The following is a 26,802-nucleotide window of genomic DNA, read 5'->3' on the forward strand; positions in this document are numbered from 1 at the left end:
GTCCAGCTATCCTAGAGAAACTGCCTGTCTCCTGAAATCTCCTCCATGCTCTTGAGACTGTGCTGAAAGACACAGCAAACCTTCTGGCAATGGCAGATTTGGACTGCCTGTGCAACCGCTACCAGTAGTGACACTGACCTTTGCAAAACCCAAAACTAGTGAAAAACAGAAAAGAGGAGTAGGGAAAATAAATGCCAGTGGCCTCCACCTGTACAACCATTCCTGTTTTGGAGGTCATCTTATTGTTGTCATCTCATTTAATGCACCTGTTGTTAATTTCATTAACACCAAAGCAGCTGAAACTGATTAACAAACCCCTCTGCTACTTAACCACTTACGGACCACCCGCCGCACTTTTACGTCGGCTGTTTGAAGGAGGATATCGTTATTATGGCAACAGCTAGCTGCCATATCCCAGGTATCCCCTTCTTCAGCAGGCGGTCCGCTACAAGATAAAAGTGGTCTCTGCAGCAGATTCACCACAAGATCACTTTATCAGCGGCGGGAGGGGGCATCCCCGCCGCGATCCGGTGCCCTCCGCCACTTATCGGAGTCATCGGCAGCGGCGAAGGCGATCGTGTACTGTTGCTAGCTGGGTAAGGTGATGAGTGAGGTTAAGATGGCCCGCACCCATCTCCATACAATTGCTGGGCAGAAGAGACGTCAAAACGTCACTTCCGCCCACAGCTCTTAAAGGGTCATTTTTTTAAATAATTTTTTTCAATGACAATTTTTTTTTTATTATTGCATTTTAGTCTAAATATGAGATCTGAGGTCTTTTTGACTCCAGATCTCATATTTAAGAGGTCCTGTCATGCTTTTTTAAAAGTGAAATTTTTTTTTTAAAGTGTAAAAATAAAAGGTAAAATAAATAAGAAAAAAAATGTTTTTTAAATGCGCCCCGTCCCGACGAGCTCGCGTGAAGAAGCAAATGTATATGTGATTAGCGCCCGCATATGAAAACGGTGTTCAAACCACACATGTAAGGCATTGCCACAATCAGTAGAGTGAGAGCAATAATTCTAGCCCTAGACCACCTCTGTGACTTAAAACATGCAACCTGTAGAATTTTTTTAAACGTCGCCTATGGAGATTTTTAAGGGTAAAAGTTTGTCGCCATTCCATGAGCGGGTGCAATTTTGAAGTGTGACATGTTGGGTATCAATTTACTCTAGGGTGTTAGAATTTTTTTTTATAATGTTTGGGGGTTCTAAGTAATTTTCTTGCAAAAAAAAAAAGTTTTTTACTTGTAAACAATAATATCACCCCTATAGGAATGAGAATACAAGTGGGTCTGTTGCTTTATTATACTAGAAAGACAATAGTGCAGAATTGGAAGAAGGCGGAAGCTCCAACATTAACACAGTGGAAAAATGTTGTAAATAGTAATCTACCACTATATAGGGAAACATATTGGAGTAGAGGACATGAAGAGAAATATGAGAGAGTATGGGCAAGTTGGATAGAAAATTCCATAACGGCATCAGGATAAAACAGAGATAAGGCAAGCCACACCAAAAAGGGGAGAGAAAAAAGGAGTAAGAGGGATATGAATGTATAAATGTATATGTACAATTTTATAATATTTGAGGACAGGACTATGAATGGATTTTATGAAAGCTCATAAGAGTGATTACTGTAAACTGTGAAATGTATAATGGATATGTAAAAAAACGAATAAAGAGATATTAAAAAAAAAAAAAACTTGTAAACAACACATCTCAGAAAGAGGCTCGGTCCTTAAGCAGTTAAGAGACCAGATCAGTATCCCAGGAGTTTAATTAACTTGATGCTATACTTTAAAAAGTAAAAAGTGTTCCTTTATTTTTATTTTTTTAGCAGTGTTATATAGATATAATATATATGCATTGTCTGTGTGTTTTCCTTTAATAATTATGTCCCTATATCAGTCCATAGCTGGGGCATGTGATGTATAATTAGTCCCACCCTCCTTTATGCGTCAACCTCTGTTCTGCTTCAGCAATCTAAAAACTGAAACTGTGATCTCTATGACTGAGCGAGTGTGAAACCTTAACTTATACTCTAGTAGCTTGGCAGACAGTGGCTCAATCCAAATGACAACTTGCATAAATCCTAACAGATGAATGTCAGATAGGTCAAAAAACCATAGTGTGTCTAACTTCAACAGAATACAGTACATCACATATGATGAATGAAGACTTAAGCGTGAAAAAGTAGAAGGGTGGGCCTAACTGCATTGAAAATCCTCGAGCTATGGAGTGAAAGAACAAAATTATTTTTTCTCCTTCAAAACCTCATCTCCCAGTCACAACAACTGTATCCCTCAACCAAGGTCAGGACACTGTGCCTACACCTTCTCAAAACAATCTCCCTCCTCATCCCCCAGTACATCGGGTTTTTACTGCTCAGCAACACTCAGCACACTACCTTAACATGGGCCTAGTCAGTTAACTCCTGCCAAGTACTCTGCATCTCAGCTGCAACCCAACACAGCAATCAACTCTAAGTCAATGTCAAATATGAACTGCTTTGCACCACCATATCTCCCAAAGTCACTCAATCTGAGCACACCAGCCAATATAACTTTGTTAAACATGATGCTGTGCATTCAAAGTCTGAAAACTCAGATATGTCACAGTTTGTATAAATACATGCATCACAAATAGCTCACCAAAAGAGGTCTCACTAAGTTTGATGGATGACAGTCCTGAAAACTACTATGGCTGGAAACACACCTTCAAAGCCCCACTCAGTAAACTAGATATCACAACTTTGGAAGAACTAGATCTGCTAATCAGGTGGCTGGGTCATTAAAGTATCAAAAGAATCAAAGCTATTCACATTGATAATCTTGCCACAAATCTTGATGGTGCTTGGGACAGACTCAAGCATAGATTGTACTGAAGAAAATGTGAGAGTAAATTAAGAACCGCAGTTGGTGTCTGAGATAGCAATAATAACCTCCGGCATTGGTGTCTGTGCCACTAATAGCCCCCGGCATGCCTTAGGGCCAGCAATAACCCCAAGTGTCAGGTCTCACAAAGATAAACTCCAGCAATAACCCCAGCAAGTGTCTGGGAAAGCAATAACCCACAGAAAAGTGTCAGGGTCAGCAAATATAGCCCCCAGAAGTGTCAGAGCAAGCAACATGACACATTATAACAACACCCAGCATTGGTGTTCAGCAGTTTTCTTATCGGAAAACACCAACTCCCTCCTCTTTCAAATGCTTCTGCTAAAAACATGTCAAAACAGCACAAATGCATTTTTTGCACTTTTTTTTGCTAAGGAAGTAGGGGGCAGATTGAAAAGATTAGGGCATGTTCCACATACTTCAAATATGCTTTAAAAATGCTGAAGCAAATTGCAAAGGCCTGTTTTAGAGCTGCACGATTCTGGGAAAAATTAGAATCATGATTTTTTTTTGCTTAGAATAAGATCACGATTCTCTCACGTAACATCATCTTTCACATTATACAAAGAAATTGGGCTAACTTTATTGTTTTTTTTTTTTTTTCAAATTCATTAAAGTGTATTTTTTCCCAAAAAGATAGCATTTGAAAGACCACCTCGCAAATTCAGTGCGACATAAAATATTGCAACCACCACCATTTTATTCTCTAGAGTATCTGCTAATATATATATATATATATATATATATATATATATATATATATATATATATATAATGTTTGGGGGTTCTAAGTAATTTTCTAGCAAAAAATTATGATTTTAACTTGAAACCAACAAGTGTTAGAAAAAGGCTTAATCTTTAAGTGGTTAAACTTCCCTCATTTAGAGACCGAATTTCATTCCTTTGACCTGAAGAACAAAATGTTACAATGTTTATAGTTAGCTAAGCGGCTGAGGAATGTTGTGAAACTTGGCAGACTGCCTGTGTTTTTTTTTTTTTTGACAGCTGTCGGCTTGAGCAGGGAACTCTGCATAGAATCGGGAAAATGCTTTGTTAAGATTGAGACAGTGGAAAAAATCACAATCTTGAATACTAATGATTAACCGCACTTTACCAACCCCAATAAAATAATTTAATCACATTACTATAGACTGCTGAGGATGCAGTTTGTTAACCTAAATGACTAACATTCTGAAGGCTACAATTACTCAAACACACTATTCTCAGTTTGAGTGAAATGAAAAATAAGATAAATAAAAGAAAGCAGAATTTAAAAAAAAAATGCAAATAATGTAACATTTCAAATAATACATAGTAAAGCTAGTGTAGTTTCCCATTTAAGGAGCAATTTCCATTAGCTGCCATGACCATCCTTTTTTATTCCATTTTCTATTGAGTGATTTTTCTTTTATAACTTGTTTGAGATAAATATTGAAAGACATGACCCAATTTAGGCCGAAATGATTACGGTTCAGTTCTATGCTGTTACTATGGTTTTCAGAGACAAAAATACTATTTACTTATATCAACAAATAGTAAAAAATGAAGGTATGTTGACTTGCTGCATAGAGTGCTGTCATGGGTGGACTGAGATGGGGACATATTTATCATTTTGCTCCATATCAGTTTTGCTATTCTAAATGTTAGCATTTCAATTGTCCCAGGAAAATCTCTTGGACAAATGCTTGGAGACTGCCATAAAACTGGACTCTATAGTGTTAGGGCCCATATACTGTTGACTTTTCTGCACTTGATCAACACCAGTCAATGCAGGGGCACATGGAAAACAATTGTTTTCAACTTTTGTTTAAAACTATGAAATGGGTGCACATTGGCAACCTATAAAAACACTTTATTTCACCTGCCCATGGCATTCCAAGCTTCTCCAGTGCCAGAATGTGAGCTGGCGTTCTATGTTAACAAGTACACACTGGTCCCGCATTGTATGTAGTGACATTGGCAAAAAAAGCAGTGACACAACTTGTGTGGGGGCGTTTGGGCATGTTTACAGGCATCAAGGGCTTGGGCGTTAATTCATTTAATTGGCCAGAAAAAATACAATTTAATTTTAAAAAGTAAATACACCATTCCATTTTGGAAATAGAAGGCTTTTTCCTGGCATGCAGGTTAAAGTGTTATTAAACTTTAATCAAAAAAGCATACTATATAGTGCTATAGAACTCAGCACTTATCCTGCTTGCACATCTTTTCCTTTTTAAGTGTTAGGTTGCTTTAGATTCCCAATCTAAAAACTCTCTCTAACATGCTTTCTGTTTTTGGATAGCTCCTTCCCCATACAGGGTCTCATGGAGACACCTGTTTGTGCACACTTTCTTATGGCACTACACAGAATTCTCCATGTATCTGAAGAAGCAGAAGTGATGGCAGCAAGCCACCCCCCTGTTCCTACTCCTTCCAGCTAGTGATTTCAGGCAGCTAAAGCCTGTGCTATCTCCTTTTAACTAGTGTAGTGAAATGCTCCAGGCATAAGTTCCCCTGCCCAGAAGTTTAGGGATGCAGCGCTGTGCAATCTGGAGCCAGCGGGGGTGAAGAGTAAACAATGTACAGGGGTTGGACAACATTATGGAAACAAGAATTGAAAAAGAATTCAATTGTTACCTAATCTGGTGTTGGATCGCCTTTGGCATCCAAGACGGCCTAAATTCTCCTAGGAATTAACAAACATATGTCTTTTATGGTGGATAATGGAATCTGAAACCACTCTTAATGCAAAAACCCAGATCACAATCTTGCGCAATGTCCTTTTGCCTCTTTTGGTCAGTTGACCATGTCAACTGCGCTTATGCTTATCAGAAGACATTTTCCCGGAAACTGTATATGTTGTCAAAGCCTTCAATACTCTACGTCGCAACACTACAAATAGTTTGGCAGTCACAGAGGCACCAGCTAAGCGGGCACCAACAATCTGCCCTTTTTGAAACTCTGTGAGCTCTGACATGACTCCATATTACTAGCAGCATATGCAGTGAATGACGAAAGTGAAGCTTCCCACCTGTTAGCTAGGTGTCTCATCATACAGCAGAAGCAAAAGAATGTAACTTCTGGTTTCAACGCAAAACACGTTGTCACTTTCACACCTGCAAATCATGTAGAGTTTTAGCCTTTTTGTCCAACCCCTGTAAGTGTTTATGCACAGATATAAGGCAAATACAGTGCTGTTTCATTGTTTAACCCTTTAGCTGCCAAAGCCTTTTGTGCATTTTTTTACACACATGTTAAAATGCAAAATTTAGGCCCGAAGACTAAACTCCCAAACTTGTTTTTTTATTTTTAAAGCAGAGACCCCGGTTAATATAATTAGTAGTTGCCATTTTTTATGTCAAACCTTATTTTAGGGCAAAGGTTTATCACATTTTGTGCAAAAAAAAGAGTGCATGGTAAAAGATAAAAGATGAGGCTACCTTGAGTAAATAGATACCAAATATGTCAAGCCTTACAATTGTGCATGCCCATGAAATGCCGACAAACTTCATCCATAGGTGACATTTTGAAGGCCCTTACAGGTCAAACGTTTAGAGCTAATCCTAAATAACAATCCTAGAAATATCGCTCTCACTCCAGCCTGTGCAGTTACACCCAGTATGTGTGGGGTGTTAGTAAAAATGGTTTTTGTTTTGTTTTTTTATTTATTCTTCAAAACTTTTTTTTCATTTTCAATAATTTTTTATGTAAGATTTTAAAGGATACAAAGCAGAACCTCGTGCCTCATGTCTGAGGATTAAATAATACTTCCTAAGTAGGTTTTAATCATTGGCACCTAGTCTGGAACAGCTGCTTTTAATTTCATGAATTTGAACCAGTGGTAAATGCAGGGGTGTACTTACTTTTTAAATGTGAAACAGCTGCATTTTATTAATTTAGATTATGAAAATGAATATACCATGTTAATTATAAGTCTCATTTATTCAATTTATTTTTCTCCCTCACTCAGTTTTAGATATTTGCAGAAAGAGGGCTCAGGAAAGTCATTGTCTTTTTACACTTCAAAAGACTGGAAAAACATCTTTACTACTGCAACTAGCCGAGATACAATTGTGTTGGATTCAACTTCTGTGTCTTATTGAACACTAAGCTGCCTGTTAAAGGCGCCAACTCAGTCATACTGTCCAGACAGACCGGGTCTAAGGAGGTATAATCAATGCATCAAGTGGCATTTGAAACAGAGCACTGTTTAAATGAAGATCCAGTGTTTGCCTGGTCAAATATGTTGAAAAAAGGTCACAAAATTTCCATAGGGAAACTACATATTCTCATGACTGTATCAGTTTTTGCTGATCTCTAGTTGCCGATAACAGAGGTATCAAAATGTAGTATACACAAAATGTATAGACTCGTTTACCCATTTAATATAACTCTATATTTACTACAATTTCAAAAGTAGGAGATTGTGACAATTTATAACAAGAGCGAGCTGCAATACTTTTTAACTGCCATAAATGTAATAAATACATTATGGATACTGGGGAAGAGTCAGCATCATAAGAGTGAAGTTTACCACCTGTCGATGATTAGGGGACCTGATGGTCATTATGATCCTTCAAAGAGCAAAACGGTGCTTCTAAAAAACAATTTACCTCCCGATCCGGTTTTTTGAACATTGACTCACAATGGTTTTAATTTTGTTTTGTTTTTTATACTGATCAACAGAAATAAACTGTTTTGTATCAATGTGAACACATATCTATAAAAAGTGAATGAAATTAATTACAGTAAAAAAAAAAAAAATACCAGACTGCATAAGTATACACTCCCTTTGAATCGGTATTTAGTAGATACACCTTTGGCAGAAATTGCAGCCTTCAGTATGTGCAGATAGGTCTTTAAAGCAGCACCTCTGGACATTGCAATTTATCTTCATTCCTCCTGGCAAAATGTTCAAGCTTGGTAATGTTCTTTGGGGCACAAACAGTCTTTTTAAAATTACGGCCACAAACTCTTTATTGGATTGAGGCCTCGACTCTGACTTACCCATTCCAGCATTGTTGTTTTTCAGACAATCTTGTATAGCTACAGTGCCTTGCGAAAGTATTCGGCCCCCTTGAACTTTTCAACCTTTTGCCACATTTCAGGCTTCAAACGTAAAGATATAAAATTTACATTTTTTGTGAAGAATCACCAACAAGTGGGACACAATTGTGAAGTGGAACGAAATCTATTGGATATTTTAAACTTTTTTAGCAAATAAAAAACTGAAAAGTGGTGCGTGCAAAATTATTCGGCCTCTTTACTTTCAGTGCAGCAAACTCACTCCAGAAGTTCAGCGAGGATCTCTGAATGATCCAATGTTGTCCTAAATGACTGATGGCGATAAATAGAATCCACCTGTGTGTAATCAAGTCTCTGTATAAATGCACCTGCTCTGTGATAGTCTCAGGGTTCTGTTGAAAGCGCAGAGAGCATCATGAAGACCAAGGAACACACCAGGCAGGTCCGTAATACTGTTGTGGAGAAGTTTAAAGGAGGATTTGGATACAAAAAGATTTCCCAAGCTTTAAACATCCCAAGGAGCACTGTGCACGCGATCATTTTGAAATGGAAGGAGTATCAGACCACTGCAAATCTACCAAGACCTGGCCGTCCCTCTAAACTTTCAGCTCAGACAAGAAGAAGACTGATCGGAGATGCAGCCAGGAGGCCCATGATCACTCTGGATGAACTGCAGAGAACTACAGCTGAGGTGGGAGAGTCTGTCCATAGTACAACAATCAGTCGTACGCTGCACAAATCTGGCCTTTATGGAAGAGTGGCAAGAAGAAAGACATTTCTCAAAGATATCCATAAAAAGTCTCGTCTAAAGTTTGCCACAAGCCATCTGGGAGACACACCAAACATGTGGAAGAAGGTGCTCTGGTCAGATGAAACCAAAATCCAACTTTTTGCCCACAATGCAAAATGATATGTTTGGCGTAAAAGCAACACAGCTCATCACCCTCAACACACCATCCCCACTGTCAAACATGGTGGTGGCAGCATCATGGTTTGGGCCTGCTTTTCTTCAGCAGGGACAGGGACGATGGTTAAAATTGAGGGGAAGATGGATGCAGCCAAATACAGGACCATTCTGGATGAAAACCTGTTGGAGTCTGCAAAAGACCTGAAACTGGGACGGAGATTTATCTTCCAACAAGACAATGATCCCAAACATACAGCAAAATCTACAAAGGAATGGTTCACAAACAAACGTATCCAGGTGTTAGAATGGCCAAGTCAAAGTCCAGACCTGAATCCAATCGAGAATCTGTGGAAAGAGCTGAAAACTGCTGTTCACAAACGCTCTCCATCCAACCTCACTGAGCTCGAGCTGTTTTGCAAGGAAGAATGGGCAAGAATTTCAGTCTCTCGATGTGCAAAACTGATAGAGACATACCCCAAGCGACTTGCAGCTGTAATCGCAGAAAAAGGTGGCTCTACAAAGTATTAACGCAAGGGGGCCGAATAATTTTGCACGCCCCACTTTTCATTTTTTTATTAGTTAAAAAAGTTTCAAAAATCCAATAGATTTCGTTCCACTTCACAATTGTGTCCCACTTGTTGGTGCTTCTTCACAAAAAATAAAAATGTTATATCTTTATGTTTGAAGCCTGAAATGTGGCAAAAGGTTGAAAAGTTCAAGGGGGCCGAATACTTTCGCAAGGCACTGTAGTAGTAGTTAATCACATTTATTTTGACTTGTTCAGTAAGAAGCTTCATAGTTTCTCCAAATCACTTCTTCAATTCCTAAATAAGTGGCCTGGAAAAGCTACGAGGTGTCTTCAATTTCACAGAACAAGTCCAGTTGAATGTAACTAACTACTACTAGATTCACTATGGCCCTATTCTTTTGTTCTTTTGGCTTTATGCTTGGGGTCATTGTCTTGGTATAAGGTAGGGTGGTCAGACATCCCGTTACCAGGGACAGACCCCATATTGAACAGACTGTCACCGGAGGAAATTTGTCCCCGGTTTTGTCCACGCTTTGCAGGGTCGGGGACGTCTGGTCACCAGGGGCAGACTGAGCTGGGGGAAGGGGGTAAATTGCCTCCTGTGCCACTCTGAAGCCCTGTAAAACCGCTGTTCGCAGGACCGACACATTATTCAGCCTGTGGAGTGGATCACTGTCTGTGTCTAAGCTGTCCCGCCATGGCCGTGTCCCGTGACCGGGGCCACAGTGATAGCTACAGTGCAACAGTGTCTTTGCTCCTGCCTGATAATGAATGCAGTGCTGGTTCAAGGTTCTGCCTGCCCTGTCTCCCCTCAGCACTTTGTGTGTCCCAATAGTGTGCTTCAGGGCTAGCTGCAGACAGGACATGGAGGATGAGCTCCATGTTGCCGACAGCTCTGACTGGCCACAGAAGGAGCATGGAGGTGGAGCCTCCATTATGCCATTGTCCTGACTGGCTGCAAGAGGGTCATGGAGGCTCCATGTTGAATTATGTGCAAGGAATATGAGTGCATGCAACATAGGTGTGTGGGTGTGTGGGTGTGTGTGTGTGTGTGTGTGTGTGTGTGTGTGTGTGTGTGTCCGGGACTTCGCAAAAGGTGTTAAGGTGGCTGGAGGGAGCGGGTAGGAGAAATTGAGAGCCGGATACATTTTTGTGAGGGGAGTATATACACCGATGGGTGTTAAACTACTGGTGATGCAGTTGCTCTGTGCATGCCACTTTCCAGTTGTCCCTGCAGTGAATTGAGGCTCATTCACACTAGTGGTTGGGGGAAGGGGGACAGTAAAACTTTGCATTTGACTCACACTTTTAACCCTAACCCTGCCTCCAACCAGGGTGTATACTTGCTGCCACTACAATGTTTTGCTTTTATGGCCATGGTATTAATTATAGCCCCTCCTGCTGTCAGCAGGTTTAGCACCTGACAAGTGAGCCGTTCAAGTGAATGCTGCCCCGCAACCATAGGGATCAAGGGAATAAAGCAGGCAGTGTGGTGGCTATACAATGCCCTCCAAAGAGAGATCCAAACACTGATTGTTCTTCAGACACCAGAACTAGTGTGAAAGAGACCTTTAAGACAGACAGGAGTGCTTATCACCCCCTGAGGCTTTCACTCTAGCAGTGCTCTCAGAAAAGTGATCTGTTTTTGGATCTCTCTTCAGAAAGCATTTGACAGGCTGTGAAGAAGCAATGTTTTGCCTTCTCATTGCCTGATTTAACCACACATTAGTGAAGTTGCAGAGTGGCTCTATTCACCGAAAATAAAGAAAACCTTTGCGGATGCAACATGTATAGTTACTCAGCCGCTACAGGGTTTTACTGCCCCAACTACCATTATAATTTCCATACGCCTCTCCTGTACATATTGCCTACTGTCACCCCCGCCACAGCTCTCTCCTGTACATACTGCCCCCATCATACCCTCCGCACACCTCTTCTGTACATACTGCCCACTGTCATTCCCTCCACACTCCTCTCCTGGCACATACTGCTCACTGTCATACCTTCCACACTCTTCTCCTGTACATACTGCCCACTGTCATACCCTCTGCACCCCTTTCCTGTACATACTGCCCACTGTAACGCCCTCCCCTCACCCCTCTCATGTACATACCGCCCACTGTCATACCCTCCAAACTGCTTTCCTGTACATACTGCTCATTGTCATACCCTCCACACTCCTCTCCTGTACATATCTACAGAGACCAGAGTCTTGGAGGCAGGGCACACCGGGAAGTCATGATGCCTGTGACTGGCTCAGGCTGCGGGGCTGGGTGCTGCCTGCGACTCGACCCCAGGACCATCACTCCCCCAGGAGGCCATGGCATGCAAGGACCTGCTGAGCTACCATTGCTGAGGTGAGAAACCCTGACACTCCCAGCTGACCCCCACATCCCATCCCCCCATACACCTCATTTACCATGCCCCGGTGATCAGGCTGCACTGATGGGCACTGATGAGGCTGCACTGATGGGCACTGACGAGGCTGCACTGATGGGCACTTACGAGGCTGCACTGATGGGCACTTACGAGGCTGCACTGATGGGCACTGACGAGGCTGCATTGATGGGCACTGGTAAGTATAATACACTTTTGAAATGTGCTTGATAATGCATGGTTTTCCCTTTTATGAACAAGAAAATAATGAAATTTTGCTGTTGGGCTGGTATGAAATGATTTCCAGAAATAACGTATATATCATCCAATAATTCCATAAACACATACCACATACACTGCGTATATCATTTGATGAAAATTAGCTTATAAAATAGTTTACTATTTGCCAATAAAAAAAACATAAGTCTCCGGATTTCATTTTAAAAATCTGGTCACTTTACTATAAGGCAAATTCAGAAAACAATTTCTTGTTATGTATATATTTGACATGAAGAACAGCTTGCAGACTACCTACTGCAGATTTACTATGGCGAAGCTGCCCCGCTGCGCTGGATCACGTACATGTACATGATCCAGCACTTCCGGGTAGGGGGCGCACACATTGTTCTCCCACTACCCTGGCTGTGCTGCCATTCACTACAACATAAACCTCAGCAGGTCCCGGCCAATGATTTATGCCCGGAACCCACCGGTCAGCTGAGCGAATGACAGGAGAGAGCCCTGTGTAAGTAAGCAACACATCGCTCTTTACTGTTAGCAGTGATGTGCCACTTTTTTTCTCCCTGCCAAGCAGGGAGTAAAAACTGCCACATTGCTTAGTAAAAGAACCACACAGTAAACCTTGTTAGGCATACATTTAACCCTTTGATTGCCCTAGATGTTAAGCCCTTCCCAAACAGTGTCATTAGTACAGTGACAGTGTATAACTTTCGCACTGATTACTGTATTAGTGTCACTAGTGATGTCAGTGGAAGATAGGTAGTTTCCCCCCAGCATCAGTTAGTGTCAGATTTCCTGCCGCACTATCGCAGTCCCATATAAGTCACTGACCACCGCCATTAGTACTGTATGAAAAGAAAAAAAAATCCAATATATATACCATAGTTTGTAGGCACTATAACTTTCACGCAAACCAATCAATATACACTTATTTGGATTTTTTTTTAACAATGTAGCAGAATACATTTTGCCCAAAATTTATGAAGAATTTTTTAAAATTATTTATTGGATATGTTTTATAGCAGAAAGTAAACATTTTTTTTTTTCATGTTCAGTCTTTTTTTATTTATATCACAAAAAATAAAACCCAAAAACACCAAAAGAAAGCTCTATTTGTGTAAAAAAAAAATATTTAGATTTAGTTTGTGTACAGCATTGCATGACCGTGCAATTACAAATTAAAATAGAGCAGTGCTAAATAGCAAAAAATGGCATGGTCATTAAGGGGGTAAAATCTCCTGGAGCTGAAGGGTATATTTATAGTAAAGTTAAAAAATTATATTTTATAATATTTAAAGTAAAGTTTTCTTCTCCCTTAATTCAAGGCACAATACTGCTTGCAAAAGCTAATGTGCAGCCCACAATCTGATGCCCATAAAAAATGACCTGTATGTGGCAATCCTCTCATCTACAGAATGCTGATCAAAAGAGCAGTTTATAAAGAACAAAGTACTGAAAATGTGTATTGCATCATGGGAGCTGACCTTTTCATTCCTGGTTCAAACCCACTCAGCTGAGAGAATGTGACCATGCAACAGAAGAAAACTTCAAACTAGTGCACATTTCAAAACTTTACAGGAGCACAATGTGAATTTTTATCAGTTTAAGCAGTCATTTGTTTTTTCTAAAAATGATGGAGGTGCTCTTATGTGACCATTTTAGTTACAGGACCTCTATCCCACACAGAGCCGGTCTTTCATTGTGGCAAACAGAAGAGGAAATGAAGCAGCAGTCACTAATGACATTGGATAGTTTCCCTTCAGAATGAAGGGAATCATCTGGGAGGGTGGGGGTACATTTTTGTAACGGCAGCCCCAAGTGGACCAGGGAACCTTAAGACTATTTTTGAATTTATGTCTGTTTTAAGACAGTTACTACATAATGCTTTGTGTGATTTAACTTACTTCATTTCTAAAGTAATGCGCATATTGGTTGGAGTATACTTGCTCACTGGAATGATGTAACTATAAACGCCAAACCTAAAATAAAGACATAAGTAAATCAAAATAAGTAAGTAGAAATTTGTGTACTTTTTGTGTTCAATCTGGTACCATGATAGTCCATCTCCTCCTTTCCCTTTCCCCTTCTTGGTGGCCTGTTGGGGACAGGTTTTCCTTGTCTCAACCTTCTCTATCAGAAATAGACAGAAATGTAACCACTATCTCAAAAACAGTGTAAAATATTTTTAAAAATGCAAAAATGTAAATGCAAAAGAAAAAACTAAAAAACAGTATTCATCCATCTCCAGTTTATAGACATTCCAGGAGGCAGCCTGTTGAAGCCACACAATTATTAAATTATGGTTACAATAAAGGAAAACTGTTTATGTAAACCAGAATAACTTCTAACTGGTGTGATGTTATAGCTGCATGTTCCTCTTACCCACACGGCAGGCTTTTTTTGCAGTAGTGATAATCAATTACTTGCTGATTCTCTACAATCTGAATAGAACTGATCGTTGTATCAATCCCTGAAATAGCAAAGGGATAATAATATAATGAACAGAATAGAGATGTATGCATGTAAAGTAGGTATGAGTTCTTGGAAAAATGTATTAAACAGTTAAGAAAGGGCATTTACTGAATACATATAATGTTAATGTTTTGATAAATTTGAGTCATGACCTTTCTCTTTACATAATCTGTATAGTAATTTCCTAATAAAACCATGTATGCTAATTCTGAGGTCTAAAATATTCTATTAAAGTAAATCTAAGTAAAGAAAAAACAGGATTTTTAAAACAGCTTACCTGTAAAACCCTTTTCTTTGATGTACATCAGGGAATACAGAGCCATAATAGTTACTATGTGGGTTATATGGCCACTGATAGGACACTGGTACGCCCTAAGGCAAGAAGTGTACTCCCTATATAGCCCCTCCCACTACTGGGGGTCCTCAGTTTTGTAGCCAATCAATACATGTGTATACCAAGAAGGGAGGGACCTCTGTGTCCCCTGATGTACATCAAAGAAAAGGATTTTACAGGTAAGCTGTTTTAAAAATCCTGTTTTCTTTTCTTACATCAGGGGACACAGAGCCATAGTAGTTACTATGTGGGATGTCCCATAGCAATGGCAACTGAAGGGAGGGAGACACAACAAAAAAAAAAGGAGGCCAGAGGACTCATACTGCAGCCTGCAGTATATTGCACCCAAAGGCAATATCCTCATGACCTTTAATATCAATTTGATAAAATCTGATAAACGTATGAACCAAAGACCAAGTTGTGGCCTTACAGATCTGAGCCATAGAGGCCTGATGATGCACCACCCAAAAGGCACTAATCGCCCTGGATGAGTGTGGTCTAACATAAGAAGGAAGGAAGAATTTTCTTCTTTAAGCTAAAACTTGAACAATCACTTGACGAATCCATTTGGAAAAATAGTGGATTTTGACGCTGCCTGTCCACTTTTTGGACCCTCTAGCAGTACAAACAAAACGTGTTTTGCAAAACCGAGCGGTTGCCTTTAAATAGACTGATCACTCTTACTACATCAAGGGAATGTAGTGCCGTCTCTTCCCTAGATCGAGGCTCTGCGAGAAAGAAGGAAGAATAATATCTTGGTTTAAATGAAAACCCGTTAGCACCTTTGGTAGGAATTCAGGATGAGGACATAGAACCCCCTCATCCTTATGCATGATCAAATATGCCTCTTTACAAGACAGAGGCGCTAGTTCCGATACTCTTCTAGCAGAAGAATGGCAAAAAGAAAGATTATCTTTTTTGTCAAAAAGGACCAAGGGAACTTTGTAAAGGCTCAAACGGCTGATTCTGCAAAGCCGATAAGACCAATTTTAAATCCCAAGGATTTAGAGGTGCCATGATAGGGGGATTAATCCGTGTTACCCCCTGAATAAGCTACGCACCGAGTGGGAAGCAAGAAGCCATAGAAAAAACACTGACAAGGCTGGGATCTGGCTCTTGATAGAAGTCAAGGCCAGCTTCATTTCAGATCCCATATGCAGGAAATCAGGGATCCTGCCTATGACATACTTCCTGGGGTGCCAACCCCTGGATCCACACCAAGAAACATATGCCTTTCAGACTCTATAGTAAGTGATTCTGGAAGCCAGATTCCTGGCATTAATCAAAGTAGACACTGCCGAAGGAGATTTACCACAATCTTTTATGAAGTGGGATTCAACAGTCAAACCTGTTAAATTTTTCGTCCGTAAGGTAGGATGAAATACCGGACCTTGTGCGAGAAGGTCTGGCTATAACGGCAGAGTCCGAAGGACTCCTACTGCCATCTTTATGATCTTGGTAAATCAAAATGTTCTGGGACCCACTGGGGCCGCCAGAATCACCTCCTTTCGTTCCTGCTTAATCCTGCAGAGAAGGTGCGGAAGTAGCAGAACTGGAGGAAATGCATAGATCAGTGAAAACTGATCCCATAGGAAGGCGAAAGCGTCTGTTCCGCCCGCTAGCGGATCCCTTATTCTCGACACAAAGTTGTCGACTTTGTTGTTGAATCTGGATGCGAATAGGTCCATGTCCGGAATACCCCCTCTCTGACATATCACTAGGAAGATGTCGGGGTGACTCGCCATGATGTGAGGATGTGTGCCCAGCATGGTGGAAGGGGCCTACGTGTGTCAGCCAGAGCGGGAGTGTGGCCGCTGGAAGCTGATACCTCCAGAGAGTGAGAGGCTCCGGATCGGCTGCTGACGGCTCCCGAGCCCGTTCCAGACCCCGCAGGTCCACAAGCGGCATGAAGTCAGCCTATAGAGGATCCCGCCAGAGTGTGCTCGGCAGGAGGACAAACGGGGAAAGCAGCGGCCGCTTCCTCAACCCCCCCTGCCCCTGTATCCACCACCCACCAGCTCATTAGTCCCCCTTAGAGGGAACCCTGCAGTCCGTGGGGGATTCCCTGCAGACCAGCCAGAGAGGAGATGGAGAGCGGGGAGCCTAGCTGGAGCTGAAACACAGGATCTCTACTGAAGGGCAGAATAACGAGGTAATCTGTATTCTATATGGTGTGGTAAAATTGAAGCTTGCTCAGGGAAAGCTGTGATCCATCTGGAGAGGAAAATTTCAGAGGCTGGAGGGAAATGTGAGATACTGCTATATGCCTGTATATCTTTGAACTGGGGCTGTGAAGTGTGTGTATTTTCTAGTTTAAGTCAGTCTGGCAACGGTACAACATGCCTAGACAGACGCTAACTTCTGAACGGATACTAGAAGGCTTATCAGACTTTTTTTGTTTGTTTTGTCTTTTTTTCTTCCCTTCCTCCCCTCTCTCATGAACTGCGGCAGAGATAGGGTATGAGCCAACCCCGAATGCCGGACCCTCGGACTAACTTTGTCTATGGCTGCTATTTAGGATTAAATGAGAGATATTGATTGAACAATCAGAGGACGGAAAGCTACAACTGAATTGCATAACTGGTTAATATCGGGTCTGGGTAGACCGGTACTTTGGTGTGAAGGGGCATCCCTGACTGCTACCTTGAGTCGCTCCCACTAAAGCGAAAATTCTTTACATTACCGGGGGACCAGATAAATACAAGATTGAACTCTATATTTGTGTATACCTGGTATTGACCTGACAGTAGTACAGCAGGAGTTTTTTCAAACTGACATCCCTGTAAACCCACGAGGAAAAGGATTAGGCTTAATAATGAGAGGGGTAAGACCGACTGTTTACACTCTCCTCCACTAGCTACTGTGGTAGTCTGGTATTTCTGATCCATAGAGGGCACTTGAAGTCCAGTGGGACAAATCGGCGGAGCACCAGGACCAGAGAAAGACCTACAGACGCAGCGGAGTAGGGTGTACAACAGAAAGCTGCAGGGCATGTGAACCAGAAGGGGGCTGCAGGTCTGAAAGAGGAAGTACCCCATAAAGAAAGAAGAGCGACAGGAGGAAAGAGAAAGAGGGGAAAAAGAAAAACTGGGGAAACAAATCAGAAGGGTTAAGGAAAACATTATGAGTAAATCATCGAGTAATGGTACAAAGGGAGGCGCCCCCAAAACCCCGAAGGACAAAACAAACGACAGTACAATTAAAAAGTATATGATTCAAGGCGTAAGTCTAAAAAATCCGGAAGTGACAAAGCAACAACATCCTAAAATAAAAGCTTCACCGCGGCAGGGGGCAGCGGTGGTGCAAAAAGGAAAGAAAGTGGGACTTTAAATGAAGCTGGTTAAATTCCCCGCGGCCCCCTTCATGTCTGTGATTGTGGCGTAGGGGGCGTGGCTGTGGCGGCATGTATTTATGGGCGGTGATCCGGGTGTGCTCTGAGTTCTTCTGAGCCCTACACCACATTGGCTACATTAATTATGGACTGATTCCTTTCCCCTCTAATACAGTTACATCGTACACCGCATCTTCACCTAATTCTTTATCCATTGAATGTTTCGGTGATGACCTCTTACCATGGTCTCCCACCGTCACTTCTGTTTGGACTTCATTTTTTCCCCTTTACATTCATCACTTTTCCTACTAATTTACTCTTTATTCACTGGTTTCACATCCTATACACTCACGCTTCAATATTGTTTTCGTTCTTTTGTCGTGGTTTGTTTTTTGTTTCAATTATTGTTTTCACTACACCTCACCATTTCCCACATTCACACTAGGGGTGCTCGGAGCTTGCCCGGACGTCTGCCTGTGATGATCGCTGCCCTATACATGCCCTCTCGGCTCCCGACACTGATGCTCTGGGGTGGCTAGAGGTCCTTGGCCCCCTGCCTTCCAGCACACACATATTTGTAAGCCATCTTGTTTTATACGGGCTTTTGGGGGGCTTTATCCATCCTCCCCTACCCTGACTTAGTATAGTTACCTACAAATATTTTCCTATTGCAGATATCTTACATGTCTGCTCCTGAAGAGAAGTTTAAAGCCACGAAATGCGTCAAGCTACTGGTGTATGAGCTACATAACCATCATGATATGTGTTTATACTTCTTCTAACATATTTGGCTTTATAAGCCTATTGACAGTGCAGATGCTATTATCTCAACATATGTATCCAACTATGAGTATGGTGGTCCCCTTTATTTTACCTTGAATATCAATGGTTGTAAATATGTTATTATCAATTATTGCCAGGTTACAAATTGACACCATGTTATGGGTGCATTTCTGTGTACATGGAATGAATTGTATGTAAACTTGTTTTTATGCATCATTAAACCTTTATTTTCCACCATTTTACTCATTTTTGTCATCCTGAGCTTCATTAAGGCCTCATGCACACGAGACGCAGGTGAAAACTCTGCTCAAAAAAAGCTGAAACGCGCGTTTTGCCGCATTTGCATGCCGCGTTTAGACGCGTTTGCGTTTATAAGCGTTTAGAAAGATAACATCATGTAGACCCTCCCCAAGCTCTCAAAGCATGTTTTTTTTAAACTATTTCTGCTATTTTGATCAGAGTGAGCAGCAGCAGCATAGAGAGCAGTTGTACACTTGCATTTGCCTCTCTTTCTGTGGTATATATTTTGAAATGGATCCCATATTGAATATATGTCAGGAAATGCTCCTGATGTTGCTCTTGATGAGACAGCAACGTCGTCGCAAATTTCGTGAGAGGTCCAGAGTCAGAGCTCATCGATATTGGACCCATCCGTTGATGGGACAGCGAATGTCCGTTGGATATTTCACAAACATGTATGTGCAGCTGCGTACCTACCCCGACAAGTTTTTTAATTTTAGCCGGATGTCCATTGTCACATTTGATCTGCTCTTAGAAAAAGTACGACCTGGTCTGACATTCATGGACACCAATATGAGAAACAGTGTGTCACCAGAGGAACGTTGGTAACGATCAGGTATGTGTATATATTTATAAAATATATTTATCTATAGATGTACAGATGAATTTTTTTCTCTGTCCTTTATTTTAAAAAAAATAATGTCTATTTATAGCAAATTATCCAATTTTTTTAAATATCTAAAAAAAAATAGTGGCAATTTTTAACATGTTTTCATTATTTCTAATATAAAACAAAATTAAAATAGTTAATTAGTTATTTTTTAATCTTAATATATGTTTTTATTAATTTTTTCTAGTTTCAAATTGTTTTATTTAAAAGCAAATCTATGTTAATTATATTTTGTATAATTGTTTTAAATTTATTTGGCCAATTTTTTAATATATTTTTAACATGTTAAAAATTGCCACAAGAAAATTTTAGATATTTAAAAAAATTGGATAATTTGCTATAAATAGACATTATTTTTTTTTAAATAAAGGACAGAGAAAAAAATTCATCTGTACATCTATAGGTAAATATATTTTATAAATATATACACATACCTGATCGTTACCAACAGACGTTCCTCTGGTGACACACTGTTTCTCATATTGGTGTCCACGAATGTCAGACCAGGTTGTACTTTTTCTAAGAGCAGATCAAATGTGACAATGCACATCTGGCTAAAATTAAAAAACTTGTCGGGGTGGGTACGCAGCTGCACATACATGTTTTATATTTTTATCGTGAAATATGTATTGATTAACATATTTTAATTCTTTGCTGCTGTATATGGTAGTATAAAAAAGAATTCGGTCTGTCCCAGAGGCAAGAGGAGAAGAACCCAGGAAAATCATTAAAATAATATGTGGTCCCCTCCTGGACAAAGGAGATGAAGAATTCCCCAAGCTTGAGCGAGTGCATTAGGTTGGTAAAGCTAAAAATATGGAAGTAGATGGATCCCGGGACATAATTGTTAGATTTAGGTTCTAAGAAGATAAAGCAGAAATCTGGGCAAAACTAAGAGGGAAAGCCCCAGTTCAATATGAAGGCTTTGAGCTCCAAATATTTACAGACTTGGCACCAGAGACATTGGCAAGAAGGCATTTGTTAAAACCTCTGCTAGAGAAGATGAGAAGCCAGAACATTAGATATAACGGGGGGTTCCCAGCCTGTCTGGTTGGCTTTAAAGAAGGAAGATCAGCGAGGCTGAGATTCCCAGAAGAACTAGCAGAGTTTTGTGATAAATTGGACTTACAGGTGCCAGAGTTACTGGGTTGGATGAATGAAGAATTTGTTATACCATAAGGAAAGGAGGGCACTTGTGAGGTGGAGTGGGGGTGGTCCGGGATCTGGTTGATTCAGGCTTGGAGCCTGATGGGAGGCTGGCCTGTCCCCTCCCCCCGGTAGCGCGGGGGTGGGGGCACACATAGGGGCCTACCTCGAAACAAGGTGACTCAAAGATGGTCAGGGTACTCAGGGCCATCAGAGAGTCAGTGGCCGATTCTGGGCCAAGGAGGGAGGGGGGAGAGGGTGGGGGGGATGGTTGAGAGAGGGAGGGACAGACATTAGTAGGTTTGAAAAGATTACCATAAAATCCTGATTCAAGCAAGAGAAAAGAGGTCTGCATAGAAAACTAGGAAAACCATGACGACAGTGATAAATTTTATGACATATAACGTAAAGGGGCTAAATACACCAAATAAGCGACATAAGCTCCTAAAAGAGCTTAAACAATATGGCGCAGAGGTGGTTTTCTTACAGGAAATGCATATATCACATGGATCAAATGTCAAGTTATTTTCTAATGATTTTGCGACCTGGTATTACGGGGATATGATAACAAAGAGAGGAAGGGGAGTGGCAATAGGGTTTTCAAAGAAGACGCGGTTTAAATTAGAAGACAGGGCGACAGATCCAGAGGGAAGATTTATTTTCCTAAAAGGTAAATTAGGTGAAATGGAGTGTACCTTGGAAGATATCTATGCCCCTAATAGTAATCCTATAAAGTATTTAACAGGAATATTGGGAAAGTTGATGGAGTTCAAGAGGGGATACGTGATTCTGATGGGAGATATGAATTTTTGCATGAATCCGGTAATGGATAGTACGTCCAGAGCACAGGGGATGAGTCGCGTGCAATTAAAAAGGATAAAACAAATCCAACACCCGAAGGTATGTGATTTTACATTTTATTCCCCTGTGCACGGGACGTACTCAAGGATCGACTATATTCTTGTTGATCACAGAGCACTGGAAAGTGTAATAGAAACTAGTATTGAAATAACAACATTGTCAGACCACGCCCTCGTAAGAATGAAATTGCTAATTCCCGGGAAATCAAAGACAAACTTTTACATGGCGTTTAAATGAAGAATTAATCAGAGAAGAGGAAGGGTTTGAAATAGTAGGCAAAGAGCTAGAACAATACTTCTCAATAAACGACACAAATGAAATTACAGGGCAAACCTTATGGGAGGCTCATAAGGCTTACATTAGGGGGATCCTGATAGCGGTTGGATCAAGGAAAAAAAAAAAAAAAAGAGAGATCTGAAAGAATTAAAATCCTAATGGAAGAAATATATAGAGTACAACAACAGCACAAAAAACATCAGAACCAAGATAGAACGCTGTATCAAAAAGTAATAACTAAAAGGGACGAAATGAAGACTTTAATGGAACAGGAGACTAATAAAACATTCAACTCATTTCATTTACGGATAGATAGGGAAAGGTACCACGGAGGGAATAAACCCACCAAAAATTTGGAAAGATTGCTCCAAAAGAAAAAATCTACAAAATATATAGGAAAAGTTCAAACTAGTAAAGGGGATATGGTCCATACAACAAAAGAAATAGGGAAAACAAATCTTCCTTTCGTATCATGGGCTGGACGAATAACACTTGCAAAAATGTATCTTCTCCCACATGTCTTGTATTTATTCCGTACGATGCCAATGTCATTTCTCTCCTCGCAACTGAGATCCCTTCAAGCTATCTTCAACTCCTTCATATGGCAACACAAAAGACCCAGACTACACAAGGACAACCTAATGGCGCCCAAAAAAATGGGTGGTATGGGGTCCCCCAACATTGGTCTATATTATAAAGCTGTCATTCTGGACCAACTCAATCAATGGTGGAACACTGACACAATCTATAACTGGTCACAGATAGAATCATCTGTTTTAGCCAAGGACCTCCAGCTATACCTCTGTGCAGCTCTCCTAGCTCCTGTACCCACGCACTCCCAATTGGACTCAATAACGGCATCTCTCAGGGTGTGGACATCTCTTCCTCAACTTTCAAAAGGAATACCACAGTCCATACTGCAATATTTACCACTCTCAGCTGTCTCATTGCTACTACCGGACCTTCCTCTGACACCCTGGCTTGAGGCAGGCGTCCACACTGTCGGACATCTCTTCAATTCCAACGCCTTGATGCCCTTTGCTCAACTAAGCTCCAAGTTCGGGCTATCTTCAAAAACTTTTTACATATACCTCTGGATCATATCACTACTTGCTAAGATTAAATGGTCCACTCGAGATACTATTCTGTTACCGATCATACAACATTTCCGGTTAAGGAAACCCTCTTCCAAAGGCATTTCATACTTATATGGTCTACTTTCCCAGGATGCAGAAAAGCACATACGTACTCAGTCAGAAAAATGGAACCTATACGTCCCACATGCCCTGCCACTATCGCAATGGCAAGCAGCACTATCGTTGCCGTCAAAATTTTCCCATTGCACCACGCACTGGGAATCCGGTCAAAAACTTTTTCACCGATGGTACTATACACCCAGTAGACTTGCCAAAATTTACCCTACCTCGTCTAATCTCTGCTGGAGAAATTGCGGCCTTCCAGGATCTTTCATTCATATCTGGTGGGAATGCCCCATGCTTAAAGTCTTTTGGAATCAAATAACCGACCTGCTCAAAGTAAGCTTCCCCTCACATACCAATCTATCTGCGGTGGATCTCCTCATGGGCCTGATGATTCCTACGTGGCCCAAAAAATCCCAAACCGCGGCCACCCACATTCTCATCGCGGCAAGACTAGCATTAGCTAGAAACTGGAAAAAGACTCACCCCCCTTCTGTCCTAGACGTCATTACCATACTCAACGATAACTTCAAGATGGAATATAGCTTTGCCAAAGCTCATCTCCAAACAGGCAAATTCTTCCGGAATTGGAATCCATGGATTAAGGACTCCAGATGTGTGCGGTCAGTCAGTTCCCCCAATCCAGCGACGGCCACATCCTCCTGTGTCACACCGTGACTTTTCACGTCCTGTCCCCTCCATTTGATACTTATCTTTCTCACACCGAAGAACCGGAGTATAGATGCAAAACAGCAACAACGTAAAATGACTATGATAATAGGTGTTAAAGAATATTGGTTTTACTGCGGTGACTGCTAACTTTACCCTTCCCTCTTTTTTTTTTTTTTGTGTGCTCACCCCTACTTTTGCAATTTGTTATACTTACTATAGCTCAGGACCGGGCAGCGCTGTCACTCTCCCCAGGACACAGTTAGTTCCCAGAAGGGGTGTTCAGGGGTGACTGATGGTGCTCTCATCCTCTCAGGATTTGTTCTTAACTATTAACATGTACATCTATGTTTTCAATATGCTTGCTTTTGTTAGACTAAGCTTCCCAACTGGAAGCAACGACTACATCTACACGAAAATGTAAGTCCTATATTGCTGTTATCTTTTGTGCAAAATTTAATAAAAAATAAGATTTAAAAAAAAAAAAAGAAATAGGGAAAACATTTAAAGATTACTACAAGAGGCTTTATTCAGTTGAACAGAAGGCAGATCAGCTAGACAAAAAAAAAAGGAAAATAAATTATTTTCTAACAAAAGACAGATTACCCAAGATCGCAGACATTGAAAGGGAAACTTTATAAAAACCCATAACTAAAGAAGAAATGAGTAAGGCTCTTTTAGGCTCCCCAGGGAAGAGCCCCGGACCTGATGGGCTTACAACATACTATTGCAAAAGGTATAAAAAAAATGTAATCTCGAAGTTATGTGGATACATGAACGGATTAGGGGCAAAATATGAGATGAGTAGGGAGGCTCTGTCGTCTTGATAACTGTAATCCGGAAGGAGGGGAAAGATGGGGCATTGTGTTCTAGCTATAGGCCAATATCGCTGCTAAACGCAGACACAAAATTATTTGCCAAAATATTGGCAGGGAGGATGAAGGCTCTGATGAGCTCACTGGTACATGCTGACCAGGTGGGGTTCATCCCTGGCCTGAAGGGAAGGGACAACGGGGTAAGAACCTTGCTCTTGTTGTCGTGGATGAAGGAAGTGGGGGCCCTGGGTCTACTCCTGTCGACAGATGCTCAGAAAGCCTTCGACAGGGTAGACTGGGGAATCAGGTTCCAGACATTGGAAGCATTGGGAATCGGTCCAAAAATGGTCCAGCGTATTAAAACATTATACTATCACCCTATGGCAAATATAAAGATAAATGGCACATTGTCCCCTCCTTTTGAAATGAAAAATGGGACAAGACAGGGGTGTCCACTTTCCCCCATTTTATTTGTGTTATCTTTAGAGCCGCTACTGGCCACGATCCAAAATGACCCAGAGATATCAGGAATTAAGGTCGGAAATGAGGAACATAAAATGGCAGCATTTGCGGATGATGTTCTGTTCTATATAAGTAAACCAAGTAACACAATGCCCAAACTAATAAAGGTCATAAAACAATACAGAAGATATATAAATTAAATTACATTCCACTATTGGACGAAATTAAAACCAAAAGTAAAAGATTGGTTAACAGACCACTCTCATGGTTAGGACGCATCAAAACTCTCAAGATGCTCATCTTACCAAAGATCCTCTAAAAATTCCAAATGATGCCTATAGCATTACCAAATGTATATCTATCAAAGCTTAAATCCCTAATAAGGAATTTTGTCTGGAAAAATAAAAAACCAAGAGTTTCCTTTTTAGTATTGAAACAGGAAAAAGAACGAGGAGGGTTAACAGTCCCGTATATACAAAAATATTATAAAGTTAAACAGTAGGAATATAGGAACCTGGACTCCTGGCAGGCTTGGGTGCCATCTCACTGGTAACAGGTGGGATGTGCCTGGACGAGGCCAAACAGAACTCCACCTTGGGCCAGAGGGAGCAGAGGGACATGGAGGTCCCCAGAAAGATGCTCCAGACCAGAGGGTCACGATTCCACCAAACCAGGGAGAAGGGGGGGAGGGGGTGGGTGAGGAGGGTTAGGTGATGGGGTAGGGAAGGGAAGGTTTTGGATGGGTGGAAGGAAGGTTTTGGGTGGGTGAAAGGAAGGTTTTGGGTGGGTAAAGGGAAGGAGGGAGGGGAGATAAGATCTGTTTGTTTGCATCTACCTGTGAAAGTAATATTCTTAAATAAGATCAATAATGAAAGACGTTAAGGTTATAACTTATAATGTGAGAGGACTTAACTCCCCAGGTAAAAGGCATGCTATCGTTAAATAACTAGAAAGATACTGCACAGATATAGTCTTTTTACAGGAGACTCACATAACACATGATTCAAATGTAAAACATTTTCACGCACAATTTCAACTTGGTACTATGCAGATTCTCCAAATAAAGGTTCAAAAGGTGTTTTTATTGGAATCGCAAAAAACATCAGTTTTACACTGGAAGATAGGAAGATTGACACAGAAGGTCATTTTTAGTTCTTGAGAGGGATGCTTCAAGGAATTAGATATACATTAGTAAATGTATATTGTCCAAATAAACGGCCAAAAAAATACTTTAGTGGGATTCTAAATGCTCTAGCAGACTTTAAGCAAGGACATCTAATCCTAGCAGGAGATTTTAACTTCCCAATGGACTGCCGTCTTGACACTACGTCTCGTGCACCATGTCAAGAAAATAGACAACTAAGATTGAGTAAAAAAAAATACACAGTCAACAACTAATAGATGTTTGGAGAATAATGCACCTAAGGAAAAAGGACTATACATATTACTCCATGGTGCACGACACGTATGCAAGACTGGATTATATTATAGTTGATCATGAAATGCTGGAGCCAGTAGCGGAGACGGCAATAGAAAAAATCTCTGTCTCCGACCATGCCCGGTAACTGTAAAAATAAGATTTAGAGACA

General features: G+C 40.9%; 1 protein-coding gene across 3 annotated transcripts in view; it reads right to left on the minus strand.

The window, feature by feature from the left end:
• The window catches only part of MYRFL (myelin regulatory factor like), a 237,798-nt gene that overhangs the window by 66,036 nt on the left and 144,960 nt on the right, over nt 1-26,802 (minus strand). For all 3 annotated transcript variants that reach the window (XM_077468900.1, XM_077468899.1, XM_077468901.1), the window contains 2 exons: nt 14,338-14,425; nt 13,860-13,934 (listed from right to left, as the gene is read on the minus strand). In XM_077468900.1, the coding sequence (XP_077325026.1) occupies nt 13,860-13,934; nt 14,338-14,425 (163 nt within the window). The remainder of the gene's footprint in view (nt 1-13,859; nt 13,935-14,337; nt 14,426-26,802) is intronic.

This window comes from Lithobates pipiens, unplaced genomic scaffold, assembly GCF_037356315.1.
Source record: "Lithobates pipiens isolate NorthernLeopardFrog02 unplaced genomic scaffold, aLitPip1_a1.2 Scaffold_8, whole genome shotgun sequence".
Taxonomy (NCBI): Eukaryota; Metazoa; Chordata; class Amphibia; order Anura; family Ranidae; genus Lithobates; species Lithobates pipiens.